Below are 27188 nucleotides of genomic sequence, written 5' to 3' on the forward strand. Positions count from 1 at the left end.
GACCTCAAGCCCCCCCCCCCTCCCTTCCCTTCCCTTCCCTTCCCTGAATTTATCTACTGACTTCATAGATACGGTCCCCAGAGACATGAATGTTGCTGCCGTTCTCTCTGCAGACAGACACACTGTTATATTAAGGGTGTGTGGCTCTGCCAGTTAGGGTGCCCACGATTGCTGGTTCAAATCCCATAGCTGGCAGAGCGATTTCACAGTTGTGCACTTCAGCAAGACGCTTAAACGCAATTGCCCCCTCTTTAGTGGCTTTGGATAAAAGTGTCCGTTTGTGGGCCAGTGGAATTCATCCAGGGGCGATTTTTAATCCCAGTCCAGCTTCGGTGTGATACTAACAAGTTTTTAAAAATTACATGCAAACAGGTGTATTTGTATAGAACATGGAGAATTTAAGTATATGTTCCTAATAAAGAAATGCATTCAAACACATGAAACATATTCGTCTATTAAAGTTCGTGCTCGTACCGCACCCTCTGACCAGAAATTTCACCGCTAGACCTGAGCCTTCCCAAAGCAAATACGACACATCAAGCACGCGGCTTGCCAGCCAATGAGAAGAGGCGCCGGCGTTTAAACGCCAGAAGGACCCCACCAATACTCAACTAGTGGGTATATTTCGCCATAACATATTTACCTACGTTGTAGAACGTAAGTAGATTATAGATTTTATAATATATGACGTCTTATAGGACGTTTATTGTGTACATATTACATTTCTTTTTATATTTTGGTTTTTAAATTGATATTAAATACGTTTTAAAATCGTGCACCCCCATTTGACGTTGGTAGCTTCTAGTGTCAGAGTTCAGTTGCTGCTCGAGTTTAAATCTACCCTTTGTTTTCTGTTCCGTGGACGGAATCTCGTTCAGTCCATTTAATGAATAAATACAGCTTTCGGAAGTATCTTTAACAGGTAATATCTGTATGATATGATCGTCGATGTCGTGTTTATGACTGACAGTCATCCTTTAACCTCCAAATGTTTAAGTTAGCTAGCTAGCTGGAAGCCTCCGTTCCGCTTCAGTGTGGCCGCGGTGTCCGGTACAGTTTGGCTGGGAATTACTTTCTCATTAACGTTAGAGATTTTATACGATTTTGCAATATTTCAATATTTGTTCTTGAAATATTATTCTCTGACCCAAGACAAATAGATGGTTTATTTTCGTTGGATGTGAGGGCTGTTTTCCTTCTCTCCGTTATCAGGAAGGCCTGGTTTCATTCAATGTGTAGGCATCGTTTGTTCTTACCCATTAATATCGTCGCGCTAATAATATGACGATGTACTTGTACATGTTTAATATTGTCTGTAAAGGATCTTGAGATGAAATAGAACTAATGATTCATTCATATTCTTTTCATAATTACAAATATTCAGGAATTAAGGGGCGTTTTTGTTTTCTTGTTTTGCAACTTCAAAATGAATATCATTTTATTAATAGTGAATGTGTTATAGAAGGGACGGAAACCAGTATGCGCTTGTGCGGAACCTTACTCTCTGCCCCTTCTTCTTTGGGGTGCTGGAGAATTGCATGCAAGGGAAACTGTCACTTACTTGTCACCTGAGACGAAGCTGGAACAGAGATGCACATTTTAAGTGCATTTTCGGAACAGAAAGTCACACTCATCGTTGAGCTTTTTTTATTGGAAAAATCTCCGGTGTAATAGAGCACTTTAACACTTTCACATACAGAAATGAAATGATCCTTTATTTCTCTGCATATCCCATCTTGCTATCTTTTGAGATACACACATATGTACACATGAGAGTGACGCTTCACCTCCATCCTTTGACCTCTAGCTGTTAATGTCCTCCTCGTCTTCTTAGGCTCCTTGTTCCGGGTACCAGTCCAACCAGCACGTGCAGCCTACCCAGCGGCCTTGTTACCAGCAGATGGCCGGCGTATTTCCCATCACGGAAAGCCCGATGGAGATTATGGGAGAGGTGGCCGGCCCACAGGAGCTCCCTGCCCTGCAGGAGCTGGCGGCCCAGCAGGAGAGCGTGGCTGGGGCTATGCCAGTTAAAGGTAAATGCTTCCACTTTCTGGAGGGGTGTCTGTCATGCCAGGTAGGGGTGGGTGATATGGCCAGAATGTGATATCACGAGATTTTTGGTTAGAATCATGATCAATGATAAAGATCACAGTTTCTTATGTTTACAAACTAACCAGATTGGAATGTATGTAGTAATGTTAACCACTTAACCAACAATTCTATCCATACAAGAAACACTGCTTTTAGCCTTTATAATAATAAACCTAATTACCTATTAGGGTACGTAAAATACTGTACTTATAAAAGAAACTGACTCATTATAGCAGAATTACTTTTTTTTTTTTTTAATACCAAAGTTTCAAGTACAAATTAACATTAACCACTTCGGTCAGTGACGGAGTTATACAAAACATGCTGACATGTTATGCAGGCTGAAATTACTTTTTCACGGTGCACTTTTTTGCTGTAGTGCTGTTGCAGTCTCTGAATACACAGGCATTGTGTGATAGGCACTTGCTGGTTTGTTCTCTCATTATAATAATAGTGCACTTGTAACTGGGCATTCACTGGAATTTCAGGCTAGTCACACTTATGCCTAGTCGACTCCACGTTTGTTTGCTGTTTGACTCATTGCATGTCTTTGGATAAATATCTGCTAAATTATAGTAAATGTAAATGTGCTGTATCACAGTCCTTTGAAATGCTTCTCATGAATACAGTTGCAACTGGGTATGAAAAATTGTCACATCATCCATCGATAATGTCAGACAGGGTTGTGTTATGTGGTAGTTAAATGATGATATTTCACCTCAGTGTATGACCCTGTGCATCATGTAGTTGAAGTTGACAATAAATGATACTTTGACTATATTTATATGCAGATGCATTTTGGACTGATTTGTTTGCCCTGAGCGTTGGATTAATGTAAAAATGATGTTGCCAGACTGCTTAAAACCCCTTCTTTAATACTCACTACAGCTCCAGCGAAGCGGAAACGAGGCAGAGCTGTCAGCAAGGAGCCCAAGGCGGAGCCCAAGCCCAAGGCGGAGCCCAAGCCCAAGGCGGAGCCCAAGCCCAAGGCGGAGCCCAAGCCCAGGAACAAACCCGGGCCCAAGCCAAAAAAGGCCAAGGAGGACCCAGGCACAGGTAAGCAGGAGAAGATCGACGAGGCCTTCAAGAAGGTCAAGAGGAAAGTGGACCGCTTCAAAGGCATGACGGAGGCGGAGGTCATGACCAAAACCCTGCCGGATATTCTCACCAACAACCTGGATTTCGTGATTGTAAGTTTTATTGTGGACGCTCTCCCCAGTTACAATGTGTAGGTGCTGTATGTGATTTATTAATTTATTAAGCTGTGTCTTTCAGATCGGAATTAATCCGGGCCTTATGGCAGCCTACATTGGACGCTGGTTTCCTGGGCCAGGGAATCATTTTTGTAAGTGACCGCAAACTTTTTTTTTTTGCATTATAAAGCTTCATTATGATGGAAAACCTTTTTCTTCTAACCATAAGTACACTGTGGTAGCCAGAGACACATAATTTCAGGAAATTGGTACAGAAATTGGATCGTACTATTAGATTCGATTACAGCACTGTTGGGTGCAGTGTGCACTTATGCCATGAACTAAAGTTCGTCTTTAAAAGACACATTAACTAATATTAACTAATAACTTTAGGTGATGCAGGCTGCACAGCCTGATATATATTGATGCTGCTTGTTGCTGTATTTGTAGGAAACCTTTCCTTCAGCCTCTTTACAGCTGTAATTTCCTGGGTGGTAGTTTTATCACCACAGTTTCAAAATACCATGGTATACCATAGTATACCTTGCTAGCCAACCTGTATTAGCTAAACATTGCTCTGTATTGTCATTGAATAAATGACAAACCGCACGTCTGATTTATCCTGATTAACCTGAATGTGGTGCTGTTGTCACTCCATTTCTGAAGATCAATGTCCCAAAGTGATCGTTAAGAATGTCGTCGTACGTCCACAGCAGTCAGCTTAAAGATGCGCATGTCATTCCCTTCAGGGAAATGCCTGTTCATGTCCGGCATCAGCGAAGTGCAGCTCAATCACATGCATGATCAGATGCTGCCGGAAAAGTACAGCATTGGCTTCACCAACATGGTAGAGAGGACCACGCCAGGAAGCAAGGATCTGTCAAGGTAACGGGGCTGGAGAGTCGCCAGCTTAAGGTTCTCAGTCTCAGTCATGGTCTCTGAGGGGTGACTTTCTGTTTATTTCAAACTTTATCACAGTAAAGAGCTGCGTGAAGGAGGAAAAATTCTGGTGGAGAAGTTGAAGAAGTACAAGCCTCTCATAGCCGTCTTCAACGGAAAATGTAAGACAGCGACCCGTAGCTTTGCTCCAGTAGAGCTTCTCTGGATGGCGTAATGGCTGTTTAAGTTGACTTAGTCGCCTTCCTTCTTCTTTAGGTATTTATGAAATGTTCTGCAGGGAGATCTTTGGGTCTAAGCCAAAGAAGCTTGACTTTGGCTTACAGCCACTGAAGGTCCCAGATACTGAAACGGTAACGTATGTTCAGCGTCGCTGCAGTCCACATTCACACCAGCACTTTGAAAGGGTAGTTATGCAGGGACTAGTTACACATTGCAGAGGTAAATCCATTTCTATGTCAAAGGCAGTATCTGAATGAGTTTTTAGTTTATTGTAATGTTTTCTCAGTATTTGTCCATCTAGAGGCTTTGCTGTGTCACATATGAGGATTTGGCTGGGCAAACGGGGGTGCAGCTGCCCCCAGATGGTTGACAGCCAGTTTACGTAACCCACCCCCCACCATCTCGCAGCTGCTGTACCTGATGCCGTCCTCAAGTGCCCGCTGTGCCCAGTTCCCCCGTGCCCAGGACAAGGTACACTACTATATCAAGCTGAAGGAGCTGCGAGACCAGATCAAGGGTATGGCCCGGCCCCAGGAGGTGGAGGAGGTCCGGTACACCTTCGACCTGGGCTTGGCCAAAGGTGAGCGGGCCCTATCTGGGCATGAGTGCCAGTGCACCACCTCCCTGGGGGTCTTTCTTAAAGGGATGGCCTAAGGGACCTTTAAAGGTCCCCTCTCCTGCTTACACATTGTTTTTTTTTGCTGGTGTATATAATAATATCTATGTCATGCTTCCAGAGGATGCCAAGAAAATCGCTATCAAAGAAGAGCAGTACGACCCCGGGTACGAAGTGGCCTTCGGCGGTGCCTATGGGGAGCCGGGACCTGAGGGGGTGCCACTCAACGGCCATTGCAGCTTCACCGGCCCCGGGGAGGGAGGTAAGCTGCCGAGCTCTCTGTGTGACGCCAACGGATGCCGTGCCGGGCGGGGAGGGGTCATTCTTCCAATGGAGACGCATATCACTTAAGATATGAATGCTGAATGCCTTTATGGTCATTGCACAAGGTACAACGAAATTGGGAGACTATTTTTGTCGGTACAAATACAGAAACAAACAAGATGAATATAATTGAACAATATAAACAGACATATAAATATAAAAGGAGTGTAGAGAGTACAAATGTAAAAAGAAAAAAGTAGGTTTAATGTCAAATTATGAAGTGTTGTTTACTTGGTCAGCTTAGCTAGAGTTGTGCGAGTTATCAGTATCAATCCTTGGTTAAATTTCTCTTTATCATATTCCATTTGTTATTAAAGCACCTTTTCTTTCTTGGGTCTTTTATTTCTGTCCAGCGTATGCTGCTTTGACTACATTTAGCCTTTTAATATTTCCCACAGATTCCAACCTCGAGGGTTCAATTTCTCCACCAGCGATGGGTCAGGTCCCCGATGGCCGGTGGATGACACAGTCATTCACAGATCAGATTCCAGACATCGGGTCCAATGGCAGCACATAGCCCTGACCTGTGGGTGGAGCCTGCATGGAAGTGGGCGGGGCCTGTCAGGATGTCAATTTGAACACTGCACTTTTAATGCAGTGACTTCACGAACTGCCCGGTTCTTCTGTCTTTGAGCTAGTGGTGATTGGCTTCACAAGTATCCATGGGCTCATCTGAAATGCTAAAATACTTGATGAGCAACAGGCATGTTTCCCTAAACTTCCCCCCAGTTCATCTATTTTTATCCTATTGGTCTACACTGTTTAGGTAGTAGATTGTATTCTTACATTTTTAAATTCATAGTTTTTTTTTTTTTTTTTTTTTTTTAGAGGGATAGAACATTTTTCACAAGGTGCTATTTCATTCACGTTGCAATTTAACTGCTGACAGAATTCCTTTTCAGGTTATTTTTCATGCCAGAATTGATCAGGGATTTACAGTAATGCGTGATACTCAGCTGTTTTTATACAGTATCATTACATAATTCTGTATGTAAACGTTTTCTTTTGATGTCTTTGGTACGCGTACTGCAGCAGTGCAGTAACGTTTAGCTGGCTTTTCCGTTTAATGCTCTCATATCCTCCACCTGGTTATCATGCCCGTGTGGTATGGTGTGGTGTGGACACGGGAATCTCGTTCTGTCTGCCGGGACAGAAATGGCCCCAGACCTCAAAGAGCACAAGGATGCCACACTGCAGTGCACTTCGTCTAACTTCGAAGTTTGCGTATTCCTTAATTTATGTTGCGGTGCTTCGGCAATGTCTTCAAGTGTTTCCTTAACTGTTACAATTGTGTTAATTCACAGTTTCTGACAGGAAAAGGCAGCCATCCCTTATGTGCACAGTACCTGAATCCTCGAGAAGTAAAAATGGATGAAAAAAATGCAGTGCCTTTCGAAACTCTAAGTGGTTTTTAAAATGAGCATGGCATTAGCTGAGTTCCTGTTCCGTGTGCTAACAGTAAGGGGGAGCGCTACAGGCTGCAGTGTGCATCTGACTGTCTATGCAGGCTCTGCCCTCTCTGCAGTTTAGTAAGAACAGCTAAATTAGCCTGTTTAGGGCCTGGAATGCACTGTTTTGCATACTTTCCTCCCTCTGAGTTAACATTTTATCTGTATTTTGTGCTAGGTAAAGACTTTCTTTGTGTAAAATCTGAGCATTCTGGGGTTTTTTGGCATTTTAAATTTTTAAAGATTTTTTTTAAAAGAATATGGGGTCCATGTAAATCAATTATGGTTCATTAGGCAAGCATGACCAGATGTTTGAGTGATATCCGTAACGCTGCGGATGCAGGACACAGGGAGGTCGGGTGGAAATGCTGCTGAGGGCAGCGGATCGGCGGGTCCTGTTTTTAAGGCATTTCAACTGGAAGTTTTAAGGTCACACTGAGATCTGATTATTGCAGAACAATGTAGATGTAAAGCACTGGCTTCGTAGCCCTTTTTTTATTTTTTATGTTATTTTTAAGCGCTTTTGTGTTCAGCTGTTTGTTTCTGAGGTTAGACAGAGTACCAGCCCCGTGCCAGTGGGGATGTGAGTTCATCTCACCACCAGTTGTTACAGTGGAGACTTCCTGTGTGCCGAATTTGAAAATGGTGCTTGGAATCAAAATGGCAGCTGTCGTGTGTTTGTGTACATCATGAGCAGAGTGATGTAATGTATAAATGAACACTTTCTGAAAAACTAGGAACAGTAATAAACTTTTGGAAATATATACTGACGTCCCATCTATTTGTCCATGTAAGCCAAATAAAGTGCAGGAAATGCAGGAGCCCAAAGCACAACGGTGTTAATCAGAAAATCTAATTATTAGTTATTGGTGATCTTTGTCAGTATGAAACCGTAGTGTTTGTCTACTGGTTTTTATATCTGAAACCTACAGACGGACTGGAACATACTTCATAATTTTTTCCGAAAACGGGCTGGTTCCCCCTGAGTTTTCTGCACGCACAATAGGAAACTGAAGCAGAGAATTAACTTTTGCAACTATGTGCAGATGAGCAGCTCAGCTCTGCCAAGGGGACCAGAAGGACACACTCATCTGTTGGGTCGTACCAGTAAGAACTTTCCTGTGGGGTCTGGAATGTACCATTTCTGCCAAAGCTCCCTGTGCACAGATGGGTAGTCCCAAGGCTTGAATCGTCCATTCCAGTGCAGTAAGTGGGCTTCCTCCAGGAATTTCTCTGGGTAGTGGGTGTTGGGACTCCAGCCTAGAGAGTGGGGCAGGTTGGAATGGATGATTGTTGCACAGGTGTCCCTATGGACCTTAAGCCCAGTTATATGTTTATATATATACTGTATATACACACACATATATACAGAGAGAGAGAACCTTATTTGGGTTAATAGTCTAAATTATTTGCATATGCTTCCAATTTAGTTTTTTCTTGTTATACTTTTTCCTCTTGCGATATCCAGCAGAACTGAGTAAATCCCTAATGCTTTTCAGTATCTCCTCTGGATTTTCTATAACTAGGCAATGTCCCATTTTTATACTCCAGGAACCGCTTTCCCGAGAATGAGGCTCACCCAGGTGTCTGACGTGCCAGAGTGGCTGGAGAGCTGTGTATTTCCTGTAGAAGACGATCAGCATCGGCGGAGTGGCCACGCCACCCGCCATTGCACTGCTGTAGAGGTTGTCCCTGGGGGGAGAGCATGTGGTCCGCTGGTCATGCTGGCGGGTGACGGGAGAGCGCTCTCGGTGTGGATTAGCATGCAAGGTGCTCACCTGAAGTTCTGCTGCATCCATTTCTCCAGCTGCTTGGTGATCTTCTGCCTTCTCCACTCCTCGACGTCGGCCACAAAGACCCCGGGGTTGAAGGAGCAGTCGTTGGGGTTGATTCCTAAGTCTCTCACTTCCTGCTTTCTGTAGTCCAAGAAGCCCATGTATGTCGTCTGGAAAGAAACCCATAAATGTTTCCCGTGCAAAGTCTGACTTGGCAAACCACAGAATTAGGGAGGAAAATGCACTGGCAGGCTGTTAAGCGGATACGGCTCCTGTGAGACTGATCGCTGCTGGCACTTGTGTCCTATTGGATCCTCCATTGTCTCAGGCACTAGCCCCGCCCCCTCACCCTCCCACCTGCTCACGCCCACCTGCATTCCGATGCTGCGCACCATCTCGTGAGTGGATGGCAGTTCACAGTCGCTGGCGAAGGCTGCTGCGTGGCCTGGCTCCAGCCTGGTCTGGTACAAGTCCTGGATGTCACCTGTTTTGGAGTAGAAAGAACTCCAACCAAGCAATTGCACTGTATGCTCTGCTCCTAAGCAACATGTGGATGTTTAAAAAGCAGATCAGATGCATCTCTAATCCTGCCAGACACCACGACTCAGCAGGCTGCTGGTCTCCATAAATCTCAAAAAGTACTTTTGAATAAGTTACATTTTACATTTTTATTTATTTGGCAGCCATCCATCCATCCATCCATCATCTGCCGCTTGTCCGGGGTTCGGGTCGCGGGGGTAGCAGCTTCAGTAGAGGCACCCAGACCTCCCTCTCCCCAGCTAACCCCACCAGCTCCTCGGGGGGTACACCGAGGCGTTCCCAGGCCAGCCGAGAGATATAATCCCTCCAGCGAGTCCTGGGCCTGCCCCGGGGCCTCCTCCCTGTAGGACATGCACGGAAAACCTCTCCGGGTAGCCGCCCAGGAGGCATCCGCACCAGATGTCCAAACCACCTCAACTGGCTCCTTTCGACGTGAAGAAGCAGCGGTTCTACTCTGAGGCCCTCCCGGATATCCAAACTTCTCACCCTATCCCTAAGGGAGAGCCCAGACACCCTGCGGAGAAACCTCATTTCGGCCGCTTGTATTCGCGATCTCGTTCTTTCGGTCATTACCCATAACTCATGACCATAGGTGAGGGTAGGGACAAAGATGGACCAATAGATCGAGAGCTTGGCTTTTTGGCTCAGTTCTTTCTTAGCCACGACGGACCGGTTAAGCGCCTGCAGAACTGCAGACGCCGCTCCGATCCGTCTATCCAGCTCCCGATCTCGCCTACCCTCACTCGAGAACAAGACCCCGAGATACTTAAACTCCTCCACTTGAGGCAGTACGTCTTCCCCAACCCGAAGAGGGCAAACCACCCGTTTCCGGCTGAGAACCATGGTCTCGGACTTGGAGGTGCTAATCCTCATCCCTGCCGCTTCACACTCGGCTGCGAACCGCCCCAGTGCCTGCTGGAGATCCCCAGCAGATGAAGCCAGCAGGACAACATCGTCTGCAAAAAGCAGCGAGGCAATCCTGAGGTCACCAAACTGGACACCCTCGACGCCTTGGCTGCGCCTAGAAATCCTGTCCATAAATATGATAAACAGGACCGATGACAAAGGGCAGCCCTGGCGGAGCCCAACACGCACCTGGAACACGTCCGACTTATTGCCGGCAATGCGGACCAAGCTTCTGCTCCGTTCGTACAGGGACCGGATCGCCCACAACAGTGGACCCCGGACCACATACTCTCGAAGCACCCCCCACAGAGCACCTCGGGGAACCCGGTCGTAAGCCTTTTCCAAATCCACAAAACACATGTAGACTGGATAGGCAAACTCCCAGGCCCCCTCCCGTACCCTTGCAAGGGTATAAAGCTGGTCCAGCGTTCCACGACCAGGACGAAAACCGCATTGTTCCTCCTGAATCCGAGATTCGACTATCGATCTCACCCTCCTCTCCAGTACCCCGGAATAGACTTTCCCAGGGAGGCTGAGAAGTGTGATCCCCCTGTAGTTGGAACACACCCTCCGGTCCCCTTTCTTAAATAAGGGGACCACCACCCCGGTCTGCCAATCCAGCGGCACTGTCCCTGACCTCCACGCACTGTTGAGAAGGCGTGTCAGCCACGACAGCCCCACAACATCTAGAGCCTTCAGGTACTCCGGGCGGATCTCGTCCACCCCCGGGGCCCGGCCACCACGGAGTTGTTTAACCACCCTGGCCACCTCAGCCTCAGTGATGGGCAAGCCCCCCCAAGCACCCTCGGGCTCTGTGCCCTCAGATGTCTCAAAGGCAGTATGCGTAGATGTATCTGAGGCAGGGTTGAGGAGGTCCTCAAAGTATTCCTTCCACCTCCGGATGATGTCCCCAGGTGAGGTCAACAGCCCCCCCACCCCACTATAAATAGTAGGAACCAGGAGCTGCTTCCCCCTCCTGATACTCCGTATGGTTTGCCAGAACCTTTTTGAGGCCGACCGAAAGTCACTTTCCATGGCCTCACCGAACTCCTCCCACGTCCGGGTTTTTGCTTCTGCGACCGCCCGAGCCGCGTTCCGCCTGGCCCGCCGGTACCCGTCAGCTGCCTCCGGAGACCCCCGGGCTAATAATTCCCGGTAAGCCTCCTTCTTCAGCTTCACGGCCCCCCTCACCTCTGGTGTCCACCATCGGGTACGGGGGTTACCGCCACGACAGGCACCGACCACCCTGCAGCCACAGCTCCGTACGGCCGCTTCCACAATGGAGGTCCGGAACAGTGTCCATTCAGACTCAATGTCCCCTACCTCCCCCGGCATGCAGTCGGAATTCTGCCGGAGGCACGAGTTAAAGCTCCAGCGAACAGGAGCCTCTGCCAGACGTTCCCAGCAAACCCTCACTATGCGCTTGGGCCTACCAGGTCTGACCGGCTTCCTCCCCCGCCACCTGAGCCAACTCATCACCAGGTGGTGATCAGTTGACAGCTCTACCCCTCTCTTTACCCGAGTGTCCAAGACAGAGGGCCGCAGATCAGTTGATACGATTATAAAATCGATCATCGACCTGTAGCCCCGGGCATGTTCGTACCATGTCCACTTATGGACACCCTTATGCTCGAACATGGTGTTCGTTATGGACAAACCATGCATTGCACAGAAGTCCAACAACAGAACACCACTCGGATTCAGATCAGGGAGGCCGTTCCTCCCAATCACCCCCTTCCAGGTCACACTGTCATTGCCCACGTGAGCGTTGAAGTCCCCCAGCAAAACAATGGAATCCCCCCGCGGCACGCCAAATAGCATACCGCTAAGGGAATCCAAGAAGGCCGGGTACTCCGAACTGACATTCGGCGCATAAGCGCAGATGACAGTCAGAGACCTATCCCCGACCCGAAGGCGCAGGGAAACAGCCCTCTCGTTCACCGGGGTAAACTCCGGTGTTAATGCACCGAGCTGTGGGGCCACCAATAGCCCCACCCCAGCCCGGCGTCGCTCACCCGCCGCAACTCCAGAGTAAAAGAGCGTCCAGCCCCTCTCCAGGAGATTGGTTCCAGAACCCAAGCTATGCGTTGAGGTGAGCCCGACTATATCTAGTCGATACCTCTCAACCTCACGCACAAGCTCAGGCTCCTTCCCCACCAGAGAGGTGACATTCCATGTCCCGAAAGCCAGTTTTGTCAGCCGGGGATCGGACCGCCAGGGCCTCCCTTGGCCGCCACCCGATCCACAATGCACCGAACCCCTGACATTCCCCTTGTGGGTGGTGGGCCCACCTGGGGACAGTCCCGCGTGCCTCTTTCGGGCTGTGCCCGGCCGGGCCCCACGGGCCAAGGCCCGGCCACCAGGCGCTCGCCAACGGGCCCCTCCCCCAGGCCTGGCTCCAGGGTGGGGCCCCGGTGACCCTAGTCCGGGCGAGAGAAACGGGACTTTGCTTTTAAACTTTATTTGGCAGCCACTTCTATTTAATGCGACATATAATTGAGAATGCAGGGTCAGACAATCCTTGGAGCAATCAGGGGTTAAGGGTCTTGTTCAGGGGCCCAACGGTGAAATCACTCTGCTGACCGCGATTCAAGTTCTGCGCTATCTGCTCAGGCTGGGAACTGGGAGGGAGCAAAAATGGTGACTGTCTGGGACGGAGCAAAAATGTGGACTGTCCATGGGTCCCTGAGGACCGGAGTTAGAGTTAGAGAATGTGAGCTCAGTATGAGGTCTTCAGTTTGCCACCAGCAGCTTCCACAGACTGGGAGTCTCCTTACCTTGCACAATGACATCATCGTCCAAATAAATGACCCTCTTGTGCCGGTTGACGAGCAGCGGCAGGTAAAAACGCACGAAATTGAGCTGCAGAGGAAAGGAGATGGAATCAAGGTGGAGATCATGAGGAAAAATGCCATCCAGCAACCTAACCCAGGCACTTCCTGCTTTTGCGAAAACCAGCAACCCTGAATAGGGAAAAATAACCAGTATAATTCCTATACAGCTGCTGGATCAGATATTGGGCAACTGCTTGCTTCATAGCCCAGAAATGATTTTCCTGGCAGGGCGTGTTGCCCATAAAAGCGACACATTTCATGGCTAAGGAATGGACGACAGTACAGTGCAGATACAGGCAGTCCCCAGGTCAAGTAGTGTATGTGCTCCTTATTAAGACCCATTGCACTTTACCCAAACATTTACACAACAGGTTTTAAGCTGTCTAAGTTGGACACTCTTAGCCCAGCACCTTCCTGTGCACTGATATTCCCTGCCCCAAAAAGATAGCAGTTTACGTGGACTGGTACTCACTGGGTGGAGGAGTTCTGGCCGGGTAGAATCAGGTCTCACTTTTCCTTTCAGAGTCATGGGGTTGAACTCCACAATCTTATACTTGATGTCCTTCAGAGCAGAGTTTTCTATATAATCCCTGTAAATATCCAGAGGACACTGAGCACTGAGCCCTGATCGTCCTGACAGGGCTGCATGAGGTGGCACTCTTCACTTAAGGGGCTACTCTAAATGCTTACACCCAGAGTTGATGATTAATTGGTAAACTTTCATGATTCTGTTCCTGCTCTCAGGCAAATAAGTAAAGAGAAGAAACACATCTTTTTCAGTCTTTATTCATGCATTTCGTTCTTGGATATATGGCTGGGATGCCCGACGGAGAAAACCGGAGGGATCTCACGGTCACACAGTACTTCACGTGCTGCACGGCGTCCTGCAGGGTGATGATGTAGAAGAACAAGCTGGCATCCGTGTTCCTGCGCACGCTGTTGATGGTTGCCATGGTGGCGCCGACGCGCTCCTGTGCCGCGCAGATCGCCACCGGGATCACGCCCTCTACCTCCGACACCTCATCCCTGACATCCCGGGGGACCGTGGCTGGAACGGGCCCTGAACAGTGTGGGACGTACCAACACAGTTAGAGGGTATGGCCAACTACCTCAGGGCGACCTGAGGGCTGAGGATCAGCGCGGTACCTGTGTGAGACGATCGCTGCTGAGGTCTGTGCACCCTCTTGTACAGGATGGTACAGACTATCAGGGTCAGCAGTGTCAGGAGGATCCAGTTGACTGTAGAACATAGAAGAGACATGGCAGATGGAGATACAGCTAACCAACCATCCAGAATATGGCGCACATTCCAAGTCCTCCCATCTCTCTCCTTAACGACCCCCTGCCAGTCCTGCACCTAAACCCAGGAAGACTCCCGCACACCTTCAGTCTGCAAAAATCCAGCTGTTTTGGAAACCAAACCGCCATAAAATCTGGAGACGGTCTTTTACAAGCTCACTTTCCTGGCTATCTTATGGTCTGTGGTTCAGAAAATGCTAGAAAGCCCTGCTTGGAGTGAATTATGCGGTCAGAGATGCTCGCGTTCAGGTACACCCCCCCGACCCCCCGACAAAAATAAAAAATAAAAAAATCAGGCGCAAAGCGATATGCCTGGAGCGAGAATTCCAGGCAGCGGGGAGTCTGAATCTCACGAAACAATGTCTGCTTTTAGGAAAGCTGCGCTGCGCAGCCGACGGCACTTAATCAGGCTCAGGCTTATTCTTTTTATCTTCCAGCTCTTTCGATTCGCATTAAACCATTAAACTAGGAAACTACGTTTCCTGTCCTTCGCGGTCTTGTTCCTAGCTGGATTTTCCAGGTGAGTAACTGATTCTGAAATATTGATTTTCCTTGGTTGATTATCCTATCGTTTTAGAATCCTAAAAATATATATATTAACAACTCAGAAAAACTTACAATCAAAGGTATAGGTTTGGGTATGACGGTGTGGACATGCCCATACTAGTAGGAGTACCGTGAGTGTTTAGGGGGGCGGGGATCGGGGTTGTGAGCCATTGCTTACAATGTATGATAGAAAAACCTTTCATATAGTTATTAATACAAAATTTATCTCACTTACTTCTTCTCAACAGAGCCATTCTTCGTCATGTGACATCTGCAGAAATACACCAAAACACAGTTTGAATTCGTACTTAGTTTCCTTGGCATTTGAGCAAGAAGAGAAAGACAAGCGGACAAAATCATTGCCAAATGGGGGAGGCCGCGGACGAAATGCTCATTGTTAAAAGCCACTAGTAGAGAGCCCGGCTCTCTGGATCACAGCGGGAAAACAGCCTCAGTGATCTGGGAAACAGAGCTCGCCTGGCCATCAAGCCTGAAAAGGCGGCGTGAACAAAGGCCCATACACTGAAAGAGGTCAACCCACCTCCGAAGAATGTGTGCGAGACGTATGATGGTCCACGACGCGTATGAAAGGGGCGAAGAAGCTGAAATCTGCGGATTGCTCGCTCTCCGTAACATGCAAACGCGCTGCAAGCACGTAGATCGAGGGATTCTCAGAACCTCTTTCCCGATAGCATTGATAATCAGATAACTTGGGGCGATTCCAGCTATTGAAAAAAGGGGCTGAGTCAAGTTTGCCCGGTTGTTGACTTTTTTTGGAAGGAAGACTAACGGGATAAAATACTTGGGACTAAAAAAGCCCCGAGTGATCGCACCTAATGACGCCCTTGGGCATCACACTGCCCAACCCCATCAGACTGGACTCCTTGGTAAATAAGCGGTCTAAGCAGTGCCCTCATTTGGACCCGGGGAAAATAAAACTGAATAAACATGTTGTGACGTAACAATAGGAACAGCGGAGATGTAAAACATGTTCAACGTCCCATTTGGCAAGGTTAAAAATCTGGCAAGAGTGCAAGGCGTAATAGTTTTCAGCAATCTAATCTAAAAAGGAATGGAGGAAAAAACTCAAAAGATTAGCTGGATCGGCTTGGAGTAGTTTAGATATCTATAGATGCAATCATTTTGCATAGTTCTGAAATTTAGAACTAAATACAAATTATTTATTGGGCACCTCAGTCTAGACCTATACTATATATGACTGCATTTAAATATAAAATCCAGAGAAGCTGGTATGAATCGTACAGTTTCGGTTCTGTTCCTACTTGGTTTTACGGATGCAGGAAGAATGCACACACCCGACCGTACTTTCCAGAAAGTTACGCTGCACGGGGCTCTAAGCAAAGGAAAGCCCGCCAGCATAAATAATGCTGTAATGCATTTTCATCTGCCAGTGCCTATTCAACATGAAATGTCGTATTCCTGCCGATGTGAATTATCTCTTGTAGAGTCTTGTAGAGATGTCTACCTTTTTATGTTGTTTTTCTTATTCTAGTTCTCTTTCAAGATTAATTAAGAACTCTCATTAGGGATACATAAAATCAAGATAAATTCAAGTTGTGATTGAGCGATTTACGTCATACCGATCGTCTCTTTAACTTAAAGTTTCGAGGAAATTTGACTCCGTTCAGTCTAAGGCTGGAATTCCTATGATGGCAGTGGCAGCTTTTTCACCATAAATCTGCCCATCTTCCATAGATGTGAGACCCCGTACTTCGCTGCTTTATCGACAGGACTGCCTCTCATTCTGCACATGTAAACGACAGGTTTGGAGTCTGCTCCAATAACTCAACGTGCACGACAATTCTGATTTGCGAGTTATATCAAAAAAAAGCTCTTTTGCATGTTTAGAGGTCAGAATCAGAAAGTTTATCTTACCACTTTCAGTAAGGGTGACACCCTACTACTAACGCCCGTGGCTGCAGGTAAAAATGAACAGGATGGGACGGAATAAATAAAAAATGAATTGTTTCATATCACATTCCCGTCAACAAGTATTTCGCTTCAGATGAGTCTGTAAATTTTTTGAATTTGTAATTATGAATATGCACAGTCACGCAAGCTTTAAAGCCATTGGTGAAATAGGCCAACGTTTCCAAAATAGAGTAAAGTCACAGAAACACTATTATGATTATAATGATTATTATCATGATTATTTTTATGATTTCGTTGAAAGTTGACGGGGCACTTCAGTAGAATATTTTAGCACTTTAATACTATGCCATAGCCTACTCGTCTTTTGTTACACCACTGGGTAAGATCAAGGGGTGTACACGTCTCAAACAGCAAGACACGGGATACGGAAAGCTATTCCTCCACAAAAGACAAGGCTTTCTCCCAGTTATTCTGATTTTGACCGCAACTGCATTTGCCTAAATATCTCGTTCGGTTGAGAAGCGACCTGAATACAGCTTACGTGTAATTCCACATACTCCTGCGCACAGACTGATCGTTTAACGTGTCGGTTTTCATTTCTTCTCTTCTCCATTGTTCACCATTATACTTATGCCTATTTTAACATGGGATATCACTGTCCTGGCTATATCTTTCATATATATATCTTGCAAAAACAAACACTGTTCAATACAACCAGATAAAACCATCCAGCAAATGATTTGCTTGAGCTTGTTAATTTCATGTAGACTCGGAAAGTCCAGTCACCTACCAAAGCTGGTGCGTAGATAATGTTGGCAGGCGAACGTATAAGTCCTAGTCCAATATTACCGAAAAAGCTGGCTTAGTATCCATAAGAATCACCGTGCTGATCAAAAACAATGAAAGTCTGCGACATTTACAGCAGCTGGCCAGCTGTTGCAGGAAGTCCTCTCCAGATGTGCAGGTCTCAGCGCTGCCCCAGGACTCTCGGATGGGCGCAGCTCCGTTAGACAGAGCGACGAAGTGTCCTTACACCGCCAGCGATTTGCATGGCGAAAACCGTTGCATGTGGCTCATATTTGTATAATCTGTCTACGAAATTTTGTGTAATTTACATAAATGGCGCATAAAAACGTAATTAACTTGTAATAATTGATCGATTGAGAATGAGTGGATCAGATGTCCATGCCTGAGAAGTAATCATGTGGATAAATAATACATTTATCATGATGATTTGGTTAAAATAGGTAGATTGCCGTTGTCTGACCGTTTACTTTCACTCATAATGAAATGGTAAAGGGGTGTGGGCAGTAACCACAAGCAACTTCTGTAGCCTGAGATATATGTAAACAGCACTGCGTTTCCATTGCATTATATTGGCTGGCCAGTTCTACAAAATCAAATGCAACTGTACTTCCACGACGTTCAGTGAACGTGTTTCGTGCCACCGCGCGTGCGGTGGGTCCTGTTTCGTGTGACAGATTAAACAGCTTGCTTATGTTTCATCGAGGCACATGTTCCGATGGCCCGGAAATGACGATAAAACCAAAACCGTCACCCAGTCATCAGTGTATATTGTCACAAATACGGATCAGCTGCAGTTTACGATGCAGGTTATTGTCCTCCTAACAGTGCAGACAGTATGAATGGATCGAGAAGGCGGTCCCCCCGGTGACGAATGCACAATTGCAATATGGGAAGGGGGCGGATCCAGCACCAAATGTCTACCCTGGACGGCCACGGATTTCACCCCTGCAAATAGGGTTGAAACGGGACCATGGGTACCGAAGGACCGCTTTGGAAAAAAGTTCAGTCTTTCACCGGGCCGGTTCCGCGATCCAGGCATGGGCATAGGGCCGTGGCCATCCGGGAGCTGATCATCATCTTCGGGGGAGGGAACGAAGGGATCGCCGAGGAGCTGCATGTTTACAACACCGGTAGCTGCATCGGAGGGAAAGGGGGGTCGCAAGTAATTTGAATCAAAGCGGGGATGAGACTGGTGCTTTAAAAAAAGTTTTCAGCCAAACATGTCGGCCGTATTTTAGCTAGCAGTCGAACTCCCGATGTTTTGCCAACTGGCCTCGGTCGTGTGCAGAACAAAGCTTTGAGGCTGGATGCCTAAATGACAGAGCTGCTAGCGAGGCTATAACGCACACACAGGCTAGCGATAGCAGGTTAGTTATTGTTTGCAGGATGCACATAGTGGCTACGTGTGTGGCTTAAATATTTTAATGCAACTTAATAAGATACATTTGGATGGCTTCCGGAATTTCAGAATTCAATAAGGCTAAAGTCGAAAATGTTTCCACTCTTTGCAGTTATTGTGTAAAGTCTGGAACTAAAGGAATACTGTGGTTACCCTCGCTAGAGAAGCGACGATTTATCTTCCGAAACAACAAAGTAAATTGTTGCAGATACACTGTTGAAACTAACGGTTGCGTTACTTTGTAGCGCTTTCCGTGACGTTTATTGGTAGTTTCGTGCTTTCAGTTGCGAGGAGTTTTTACCACGTCCGCGTAAATCTTAATAAGACGATGGTGGTTCTTACTCGGCAGGGTGGTCGCGATCCTGCAGGCGTGCTGAATGTTCATTTTCACCTGTCCCACTTGTTTTAAGTATCGCAATAATGGCATGTGATTTTATTTAGGAAATAAATATTGTGCAAAAATTAGCAATTGAATCATATGTGAATTCGCGTGTTAATTCCGTATGGCATATTTTTAAAGGGATTACCTAAAATATTTCATTTTGTGCAGAGCGTGGCTTTGAATTTAATTTGAAAGCAAGTGTGCAGTCGCTGACTTCACTCCCCATTAGAGAAAGGCGAAAAGCCGTTGTACAGGAAGACCGTAAATTACTGTTCTGACGGCGGCCTCTCCGTGGGGACTCCCAGTGTCCAGACATTGGTTCCTGCCGGCGGTGCGAGGGGACATCCCTCCGGGCTGCGCCGCCCATGGCTTCGCGTGTGAGGGGCATCGGGTGCTGGTCTTCGGCGGGATGCTCGAGTATGGAAAGTACAGTAACAGCCTCTACGAGCTGCAGGTGAGCCGTTTCTAATAAGGCTGGAGACCAGTGCCCACTCGTTAGTTTTTATACATGAAGTTTTACATTCCTAAGTTGTACTTTGGGGTAAAGTTTTGGATTTTTTATGTTAAAAAATAATGAAAAATTGGCTTGTTTTTAATTGATGTAATTGGTTTAAGATTTACAGTTGTGTGCTATTTTAAAACACAGAGGTGAATATTGCAGATCCAGAAATTAAAAATTCAGACTAAGATTTTGTTTGAACCAATCAGTTGAGCATAAAGAGTCACAGACACATCTGGCTTCTTGAAACCAAATATTGGCCTGGATTTTCATTCTCTGGACCTGAAATGTGTAAAAAAAAAAGAAAAAAAAGCCAGAGAACATCTCGAATCCTCACCGTCTGCTGGTACAGGCCAGCCGGTGGCTGTGGAAGAAGCTGAAGGCCAGGCCCCCCAGGAACGGAGCACCCCCATGCCCCCGCATCGGACACAGCTTCACCCTGATAGGGAACAAGTGCTACCTGTTTGGGGGTCTGGCTAATGACAGCGATGACCCCAACAGCAATGTCCCCAGGTAGGAGCCCATGGGCCACAGCAAACAGCTTCCAAAGCTCCAGCTCACCCATAAATAACAAACAAACACCCAAAGCATTGTTCCCTTTCTCCTTTAGGTACCTGGGTGACTTCTATGAGCTGGAGCTCCAAGCCTCGTCTGGGGTGAAGGGCTGGAACGTGCCGGAAACAAAGGGTGGGGGGCCCTCGGCCCGGGAGTCCCACACTGCCGTGGCCCACTGCAGCAAGAGCAGCTACTCGCCCAAACTCTACGTCTTCGGGGGGATGAGCGGACAGCGGCTGGGCGACCTCTGGCAGCTGGACATCGGTAAGGTCCCCCTGCTGGTCGTCACGGTGCTCTGTCAGCTGTCAGTCTACACCAGGGGTCCTCAGTTGGCGCACTGCAGTCCACATCCAGACCGAAAGACAGTTTAATCTGGTTTTGTGTTGTTGGCTGATAGAATTTGGACCTCAAGGAAAAAAACAGAGTGCCCCTGGTCTAGGTGATGGTAACTGCACACAGCTCAATAGGAGGTGCTTTCACATTCTTGAGTAGCTTACATAGCTTCCAGATAGCTGTGTTTTCCCTTCAGAAGGGTATGTATTTACAAGACCTATTCAATGACCAGTTTAGCAGAACAGATTCCCCTTTTTAGATTAAATGCTATGACGTACTGGTGCTGAACTCAGTTACTTAACCAAATTCAACGAAATGGACAAAAGTTGTGGAGAGGATGTGCTGGTTACTCCAGCCTTTGGCAGAATCATCCCAGAGAATTGTGTTTCTCCCAGAAACCATGACCTGGTCAACCCCTGAAACCAAAGGTCCGCCTCCTTTTCCCAGAAGCCTTCACTCTGCCAACGTCATTGGAAACAAGTAAATAAACCGTCATCCGTCCTCATGGAGTTGGAATGTAGAAGTCTTAACGTTAGGTAGCAGGACTTGTCACCTGAAGTTCACCAACGTCATCCTCTGCTCTGGCCAGGATGTACATCTTCGGGGGCTGGGTTCCCGTGTTGAGGACTGATGACAAGCCAAATGCTCTGGGAGAGGAGTGGATTTGCACCAGCTCCCTGTCTGTGCTAAACTTTGGTCAGTGTCCCCTCAAACCTCTCCCATAACGTCATGACATCATCAATGTATTTTGAAATCCATGCATCTCATTTTCTGTCAGTGTTGTTGGTAAATAAATTTGATGCTTAGGTTTAATATTTAAATATCATGATTAATGATAATCAAGTTTAGAATTGACTTGCAGCTGTTTCAGATTGGTTGGGACTTACTGGCTGTGATTGGGTATCGTGAGCTGTCAGTCAAAAAAAAAAGCAGTCTCCTCAATCTGTTTTCCCGCCCCTTTCCTGTTGGCAGACACCATGACGTGGACGAGTTTGGGGCCTCCAGAGCCAGAGGCTGAAGGGTCGTCCAGCGGCCCGAGGGCCAGAGCTGGTCACTGTGCCACCACCATTGGCTCCCGCCTTTACATCTGGAGCGGCCGTGACGGATACAGGAAGAGCTGGAATTACCAGGTGTGCTGCAAAGATCTGTGGTATCTGGAGACAGGTGAGAGTCCCTTAAAGATCATCTGCTGTGGGTCAAAGATGGTTACTTAAAGTAGTTACTTACAGTTACTAATTATTTCATTCAAAAATAATTCAATTACTTTATCAATTACTGCATATAAAACGAATTAGTTACTAGGGAAAATAACTTTTGTGTTACTATGGTTATCTTAGTAATACTACCCAGATAGCACACACACGCCACTGGGATGTTGGTTTAAGATCAGAACGTAATTAAATGATCCCATTCCATTTGGAGATAGTATGCTTATGTAGGGAGTAAACAGGATAAATGTACCCTATAGTACACAAATATTAGCATACAAATTGACATGGTGCTGCTGTTGAAATGCATGGCACAGATATTCAGTAGCGATGTCTAAGCGTCATCGTGCCAATGAGCAAATGACTTCATAGAGATGCTTTGACTTTCAAGCGGCACGGAGACATTGTCCCCATGCATGTGTGCTGCTGATGAGACGCAATGCGAGACGATACGGCTGTCAGATTTAATCTATCACTGTACCTATAATGTCACCCATTCATTGCGGCACCGTAAGGTCGCATGACATTAGATCACAAGCAGGAAATTAGGGCAATAGGTTGCATTTGTGCATTAATAATTTCACGCAAGAGAGAAGTATCGAGTAATGAGCCTATTTAAATTTCAGTACTTTTAATTACGTTATTGACTTTGAAAAGGCAGTTAGTTGCATTAATCGTTATTGCCAAAATTAGTAGAATTACATTAACGCGTTATTACCAGCACTGATCATAGATTAATGAGGCCTGGCTTGAATTCCTAGTTAATATCTTGTGTGTAATATGTGATGGAGGGGTGTTTTTAAGACTGTAATGTTTTTGGGTAGAAAATGGTTAGTATCTCGGCTGCTGTGCCAAGAGGTTCATAACAATACGGGTAAGTAACCACAGGAATTACTCTCTTTGTTTTCCTCTTGGCGTGAAGAGAGACCCTGTACTGCAGCCCCCGTCATGCTGGTTAAGGCCACCATCAGCATGCTCCATGTGGCATGGCGCCCCCTACCTGCCACCGAGAGCTACCTGCTGCAGATTCAGCCTGTCACTCCCTCCCAGCCGTTGCCTCGAGGTTCTGCCTCATCGCCTTTGGGTCAGCAGTCGGGTCGTATCCCAGGGGTGGGGGCAGACCCTAATACAGGTAAGGTCTGCACTGGTGGCAGTATGTAGTCTGTAAAGGTGCTGAACATTGCATAAGTTCTCAAAGTTGAAATAGATGGAGTTACTTCTTCGTTAATTACTTATAGGTTGCTTGACAGTTTCTTGTTTTTCTACCAGAGAAGCTACGGTGGACTTTCAGCTTTAACCTTTTCTATTTCTCAGGAGCTCCGCTTTCCCAGGGTCTTACAGAAGTACATGGGATATCTCATCAAGGGGGGAACGTCGCCCCCTGTGGCCAGGTCAGGAAATGGCAGGTTTTTTTATGCATATACCAGGCTCAGGTTAATCTCAGCCCAGCTGGTTTGACCTTCTCCATCCTAATGAGGCCTCCTGCATTGCTACTCTAGGGACCCTCGTCCGGCAGATCTGAGGAGGTATTCATGGGAGCGCTGAATTGCAGTGAGAAGCCCTCGAACCATGAGCCGATGGACACTTCAGAAAACAGCTTTCTTCAAGGGACAGGTATATCCAGCATGCAGTGTTCATTCAATAAACCGCCTCCGTTCATTGGCTTAGAGATGATATGTGGTCATACAACAACTTCCCTAAGAGGAGAAGAACATTGGTTATTATGGGTATGTACCTGTCCAATGAAAATACAGGATGTCTAAGGATCTTTGTGGTGTATTTGTGGCACAGCTTGATCTTTGGCCCCTCCCTCCTTTGTCTACAGTGTCAGTTACAAAGGAAAACAGTTTGGGCCACATTATTGTCAATCCGGTTTCCATGGATACAGAGGATGGAGCTCAAGGTATCATGACACTGGGTCCTGAAGAAAATTCATCCAGTTGAAGTTTATGATGGAGGGAACTTCAAAGGGTGGGTGGGGCTTCACAGCATAATCCGGATTTAAACCATGGAATTACATGGTGGTGTTTTTGTATATTGTTTTTAGATCGAGGTCACTGTGTGCCAAATGCTACACCAGGAACCACAGTTTCTACATCCAAGACCCAAGCAGGCCTGGTATGGAACAATAAAGCTAATCGGTGTACATTTGCATAACCCTCCTCAGTGCTATTTTGTGGATGTAATGTTTGCCGGTCATCCTTCTCTTCAGGTGGCAGCGCCGGGCGGTAACCCGTGTGACTCCACGTGGTACGACGTGGGGCTGTTTAAAACCCTGTTCTCTGAAGTCACCCACTACAGCCTCCCGAGTGAGAACGGGCCGGCCGTGGCGGGGAAGACGCCCGATTCTCAGGACCCCGAGTGCAGGGCGAGGCGGGAGCTGGCCCCTGGGGTCCTTTACAGGTTCAGGGTGGCGGGGGTCAACTCCTGCGGACAGGGGGACTTCAGTCCCCTAGTGGAATTCAAAACTTGCCAACCTGGCTTTCCTGGAGCGCCCTCTGCTGTCAAAATCACAAAGGTATAGCTACTGTATAATTTCTGTCTTTTTTGATGTCGGATTTCTTTACCTATTTCACACAAACATTAAAAGATGGGTTTCCATAATAATAATGGAAACCATTTTCCAATTTTTTCCCCCAATCTTCCATTCTAGGCAACTGATTCCGTGCATATCACCTGGGAGCCGCCTACTTCCCCATCTGGAAAAATCCTGGAATACTCCATGTACCTGGCAGTCCGGAAGTCCCGCTCGAACAGCACCACTGTGCCGCTAGACTTCATCCGGATATATCGGGGCATCAAGACTGCTTGCAACGTCACCCAGACGCACCTGAGCAATGCCTACATCGACTGCTCGGGCCGTCCTGCCATTGTCCTCCGCATCGCCGCCAAGAACGAGCAGGGCTACGGTCCTGCCACACAGATCCGGTGGCTGCAGGGTACAGACTGCCCACTGCTTTCACCGCGTGCCACTGGGCGTAGGTAGGCTCCCGACTGAATATTTCAGGACAGCGCCCCCTGCTGGGGAAGTCAGACTCCGAGCCCCATGCTGTCTCTGCCTGTGCAGAGATTACAAGGTGGTGGCTGAAGGAAGGAGATGGAGCCAAGACAAGAATCCCAGCCCATAATCGGAAAGAAGCAGATATATAGGGGCTCAAGCAGCGTTTGCTGTAGGATCCCTGTTGTTTTTATGTTTGAATTTACCTCTCAGTAATAGCGCCCCGCGATTAATGCTCACCGGAACATTCTAAGTGATCATGAGTTTAATTTGTCAGGTTTTTTAATTTTGTCATTGGATGCCGACTAATTTTGCATTCAAATACAAGCAGACGGCGTAACAATGCGAAGCCAGTGAGATACGGGAAGCAGAAAGTTGGAAATGCGTTGAGTCTGTAAGCTGTGTGCTTTGGAGAGGATGAAAGCGCGATCATTTTCCCGTTTATCCTCGTCTAAACAAGCCGCAGCATCACGTACATCCACTTCGGCATGCAGTTGCAATGTTTATTTCTGGTTTTGAACTCTACCTTAAAAGAAAACTTGCCAAATCGTGGGCCGTATTGCTAGGTTTTTGCAACAAGTTTTTAAATACTGTTTTTATATGTTGCGTGTACGAACACGATCGGTGGCGTTAATCGTCTGTCACCTGTATTTTAATTTAATTTCCTTTCAGCAGAGCTTGTGCTTGTCAGAATGATAGACTGGTTGTCCTCTTCCATTTCACCACTGACCAGCGTTGCCCTTCTCGCATAAGGTTTACCACCCCTGCACGTTACACTACTACAACCCGCTGGATTTTTTATTTTCCCGATAATAGAGTAACCCTGTGTTAAATGGAGAAGAAGTGGCATGTGATTGGTGAACCAATTGCTCCGTTATGTGTGCTTTTAAATTTTTTTGTGCCTTATCGTGCAGCGGGATTGTTTGCTGGGTAACCTGCACGGTGCACTTATCGTATGAGAGTCACTGGATTATATGCAGTGTTACGATTTGAGCACCGGTGGATGCAAGGTTGTTAGGTTGTGCCATGAATTGTTCTAGCCTAGAACCTCTTATTCCTGCGTGCGGTCAATCAAGGGGATATATTCCTGTGGGGGGCGCTGTTCACTTTTCAGCGGTTCTCTATCGTATTTAGTTGTACGTACGTGCAATAAGAGATTTCAGTCAAATTCCGTTTATAAATTTAGCTTTGGTTATTTACTCTGAGCAGGTAGAAGTAGACCTACTATTTTGCTATATGTGCCAGTTATGTTTTCGTTAAGCATGGAGGTTGATCGTATGGGGGGGGGGGGGGGACGTGCAGTTTAAGTTTTAAAGAAGGGCTGCGGTTTGTGCAGTTTTAATCATTCGTATTTATCAGGCACCTTAATTGTTAGTGTAGTCGTGCGGACGTTTACTTTTGCCAAGAGACTGGAGACTTTTATTAGAATCTGTGTATTTCCGTATTACTGAGAACGCGCATGTAAACACAGCATTAAAGGTTTAAAAGGCTTGTTTTGTTGGTCGATTGAGGTTTCCGTGTGGAAGGGGTAGCCCTGACCGCCATTCTCTTGCGGTTGGATGGTACTCCTAGGCTGTTTTAACCCCTCGCCGATCCGTTATCTGTGAACTTACAACGGGGATGCCAGTTTCATTTATTATCAATTGATTTCCACATAATGAAACCAGATGGGCTTAATGACAGGTGTCCTGCCATGTTTCTATTCCCCTGAAGCTGATTATTTGTTGTCAGTGGTTATCTGAGGTTACAGGATGTTTGAAATCTGCGGTAGTTCCATGGAGGCTGGATGAAGCCACAGAGACGCTTCTCCTAGCCGAAGGCTGCATGTGACAAGCCACAATTTAAACTTCCCCTTCCGTCCCGTGGCTCCGATCAGACGGTGCTTCCCCCTTAGTTCGTTACTTTAAGTTTCTCAAACGTCGGGGTAGCTGTATAGTCACTCGGTGAACGTGTGTGTATGTACTCCGTTAATTTTAGGCGGTGGATCTGCGCTGTTTAAACCCCGATGTCACAGTGAACTAAGTGGTGTTGAAGACAATGTCATCATCCATAAGTGAATTCAAAACGATGCAGGTATAGTTTTCTTTCAGGATTGCTGCCATCCACCGACGCTGCGTATTAACTATTTTGCGCAAAGAAAGAAAAAAATAATGTAAAACAGGACACGACCTGAATCTGGCTCTTGCCAGCGCAAGTAACGTATCAATATTTGATCACGAAAAACAATAAATTTGATAAAGCCTCATGCCTTGTTTCATGTCACTTTTGTACTCTTGAAATTAACAACTTATGGAGCAAACTGACTTCAGATCCATCCCCCCCCCCAATCCCCAGCAGGCATTTTTTTGTGAACAGATGTGAAATTCCAGTCTGGATCTTCTAGACAGTAGATACTCGGGTGTGATGGCTGTGACAATGTCATC

The 27188-nt window shown here is 46.8% G+C and overlaps 3 protein-coding genes across 5 annotated transcripts; 2 read left to right on the forward strand and 1 right to left on the reverse strand.

Moving 5' to 3' along the window:
* Positions 1–818: 818 nt before the first annotated feature.
* On the forward strand, positions 819–7555 carry LOC111844304 (G/T mismatch-specific thymine DNA glycosylase-like). Of its 2 annotated transcripts, XM_072710046.1 has the most exons (11): positions 819–922; positions 1835–2033; positions 2980–3026; positions 3057–3281; positions 3367–3436; positions 4034–4169; positions 4263–4345; positions 4440–4534; positions 4812–4983; positions 5141–5281; positions 5742–7555. In XM_072710046.1, exons 2-11 carry the CDS (start codon positions 1901–1903, stop codon positions 5858–5860), a joined length of 1221 nt encoding a protein of 406 aa, XP_072566147.1. In that variant the 5' UTR covers positions 819–922; positions 1835–1900; the 3' UTR covers positions 5861–7555. The 2 variants fall into 2 exon arrangements, with proteins under 2 accessions (XP_072566147.1, XP_023668424.2); XM_023812656.2 differs by having other exon boundaries at positions 2980–3281.
* Positions 4034–17832, reverse strand: glt8d2 (glycosyltransferase 8 domain containing 2). Of its 2 annotated transcripts, none has more exons than XM_023812657.2 (10): positions 17375–17832; positions 14927–14962; positions 13993–14085; positions 13711–13906; positions 13319–13436; positions 12790–12874; positions 8938–9050; positions 8570–8736; positions 8371–8483; positions 4034–8051 (listed from the first exon to the last, which is right to left on the reverse strand). In XM_023812657.2, the coding sequence occupies exons 2-10, from the start codon at positions 14943–14945 to the stop codon at positions 7879–7881; spliced, it is 1077 nt and encodes a 358-aa protein (XP_023668425.2). In that variant the 5' UTR covers positions 14946–14962; positions 17375–17832; the 3' UTR covers positions 4034–7878. The 2 variants fall into 2 exon arrangements, with proteins under 2 accessions (XP_023668425.2, XP_023668426.2); XM_023812658.2 differs by lacking the exon at positions 17375–17832 and adding an exon at positions 15233–15576.
* Positions 17833–18152: 320 nt separating this feature from the next.
* hcfc2 (host cell factor C2) lies at positions 18153–27010 on the forward strand. Its single transcript, XM_023812655.2, has 14 exons — positions 18153–18521; positions 19478–19626; positions 20024–20184; positions 20282–20490; positions 20955–21039; positions 21149–21255; positions 21532–21723; positions 22690–22899; positions 23082–23158; positions 23267–23381; positions 23593–23670; positions 23815–23885; positions 23980–24285; positions 24421–27010. The coding sequence occupies exons 1-14, from the start codon at positions 18362–18364 to the stop codon at positions 24751–24753; spliced, it is 2253 nt and encodes a 750-aa protein (XP_023668423.2). The 5' UTR covers positions 18153–18361; the 3' UTR covers positions 24754–27010.
* The last annotated feature ends 178 nt before the right edge of the window (positions 27011–27188 follow it).

Source organism: Paramormyrops kingsleyae, chromosome 3 (assembly GCF_048594095.1).
Source record: "Paramormyrops kingsleyae isolate MSU_618 chromosome 3, PKINGS_0.4, whole genome shotgun sequence".
In the NCBI taxonomy this organism is placed as follows: Eukaryota; Metazoa; Chordata; class Actinopteri; order Osteoglossiformes; family Mormyridae; genus Paramormyrops; species Paramormyrops kingsleyae.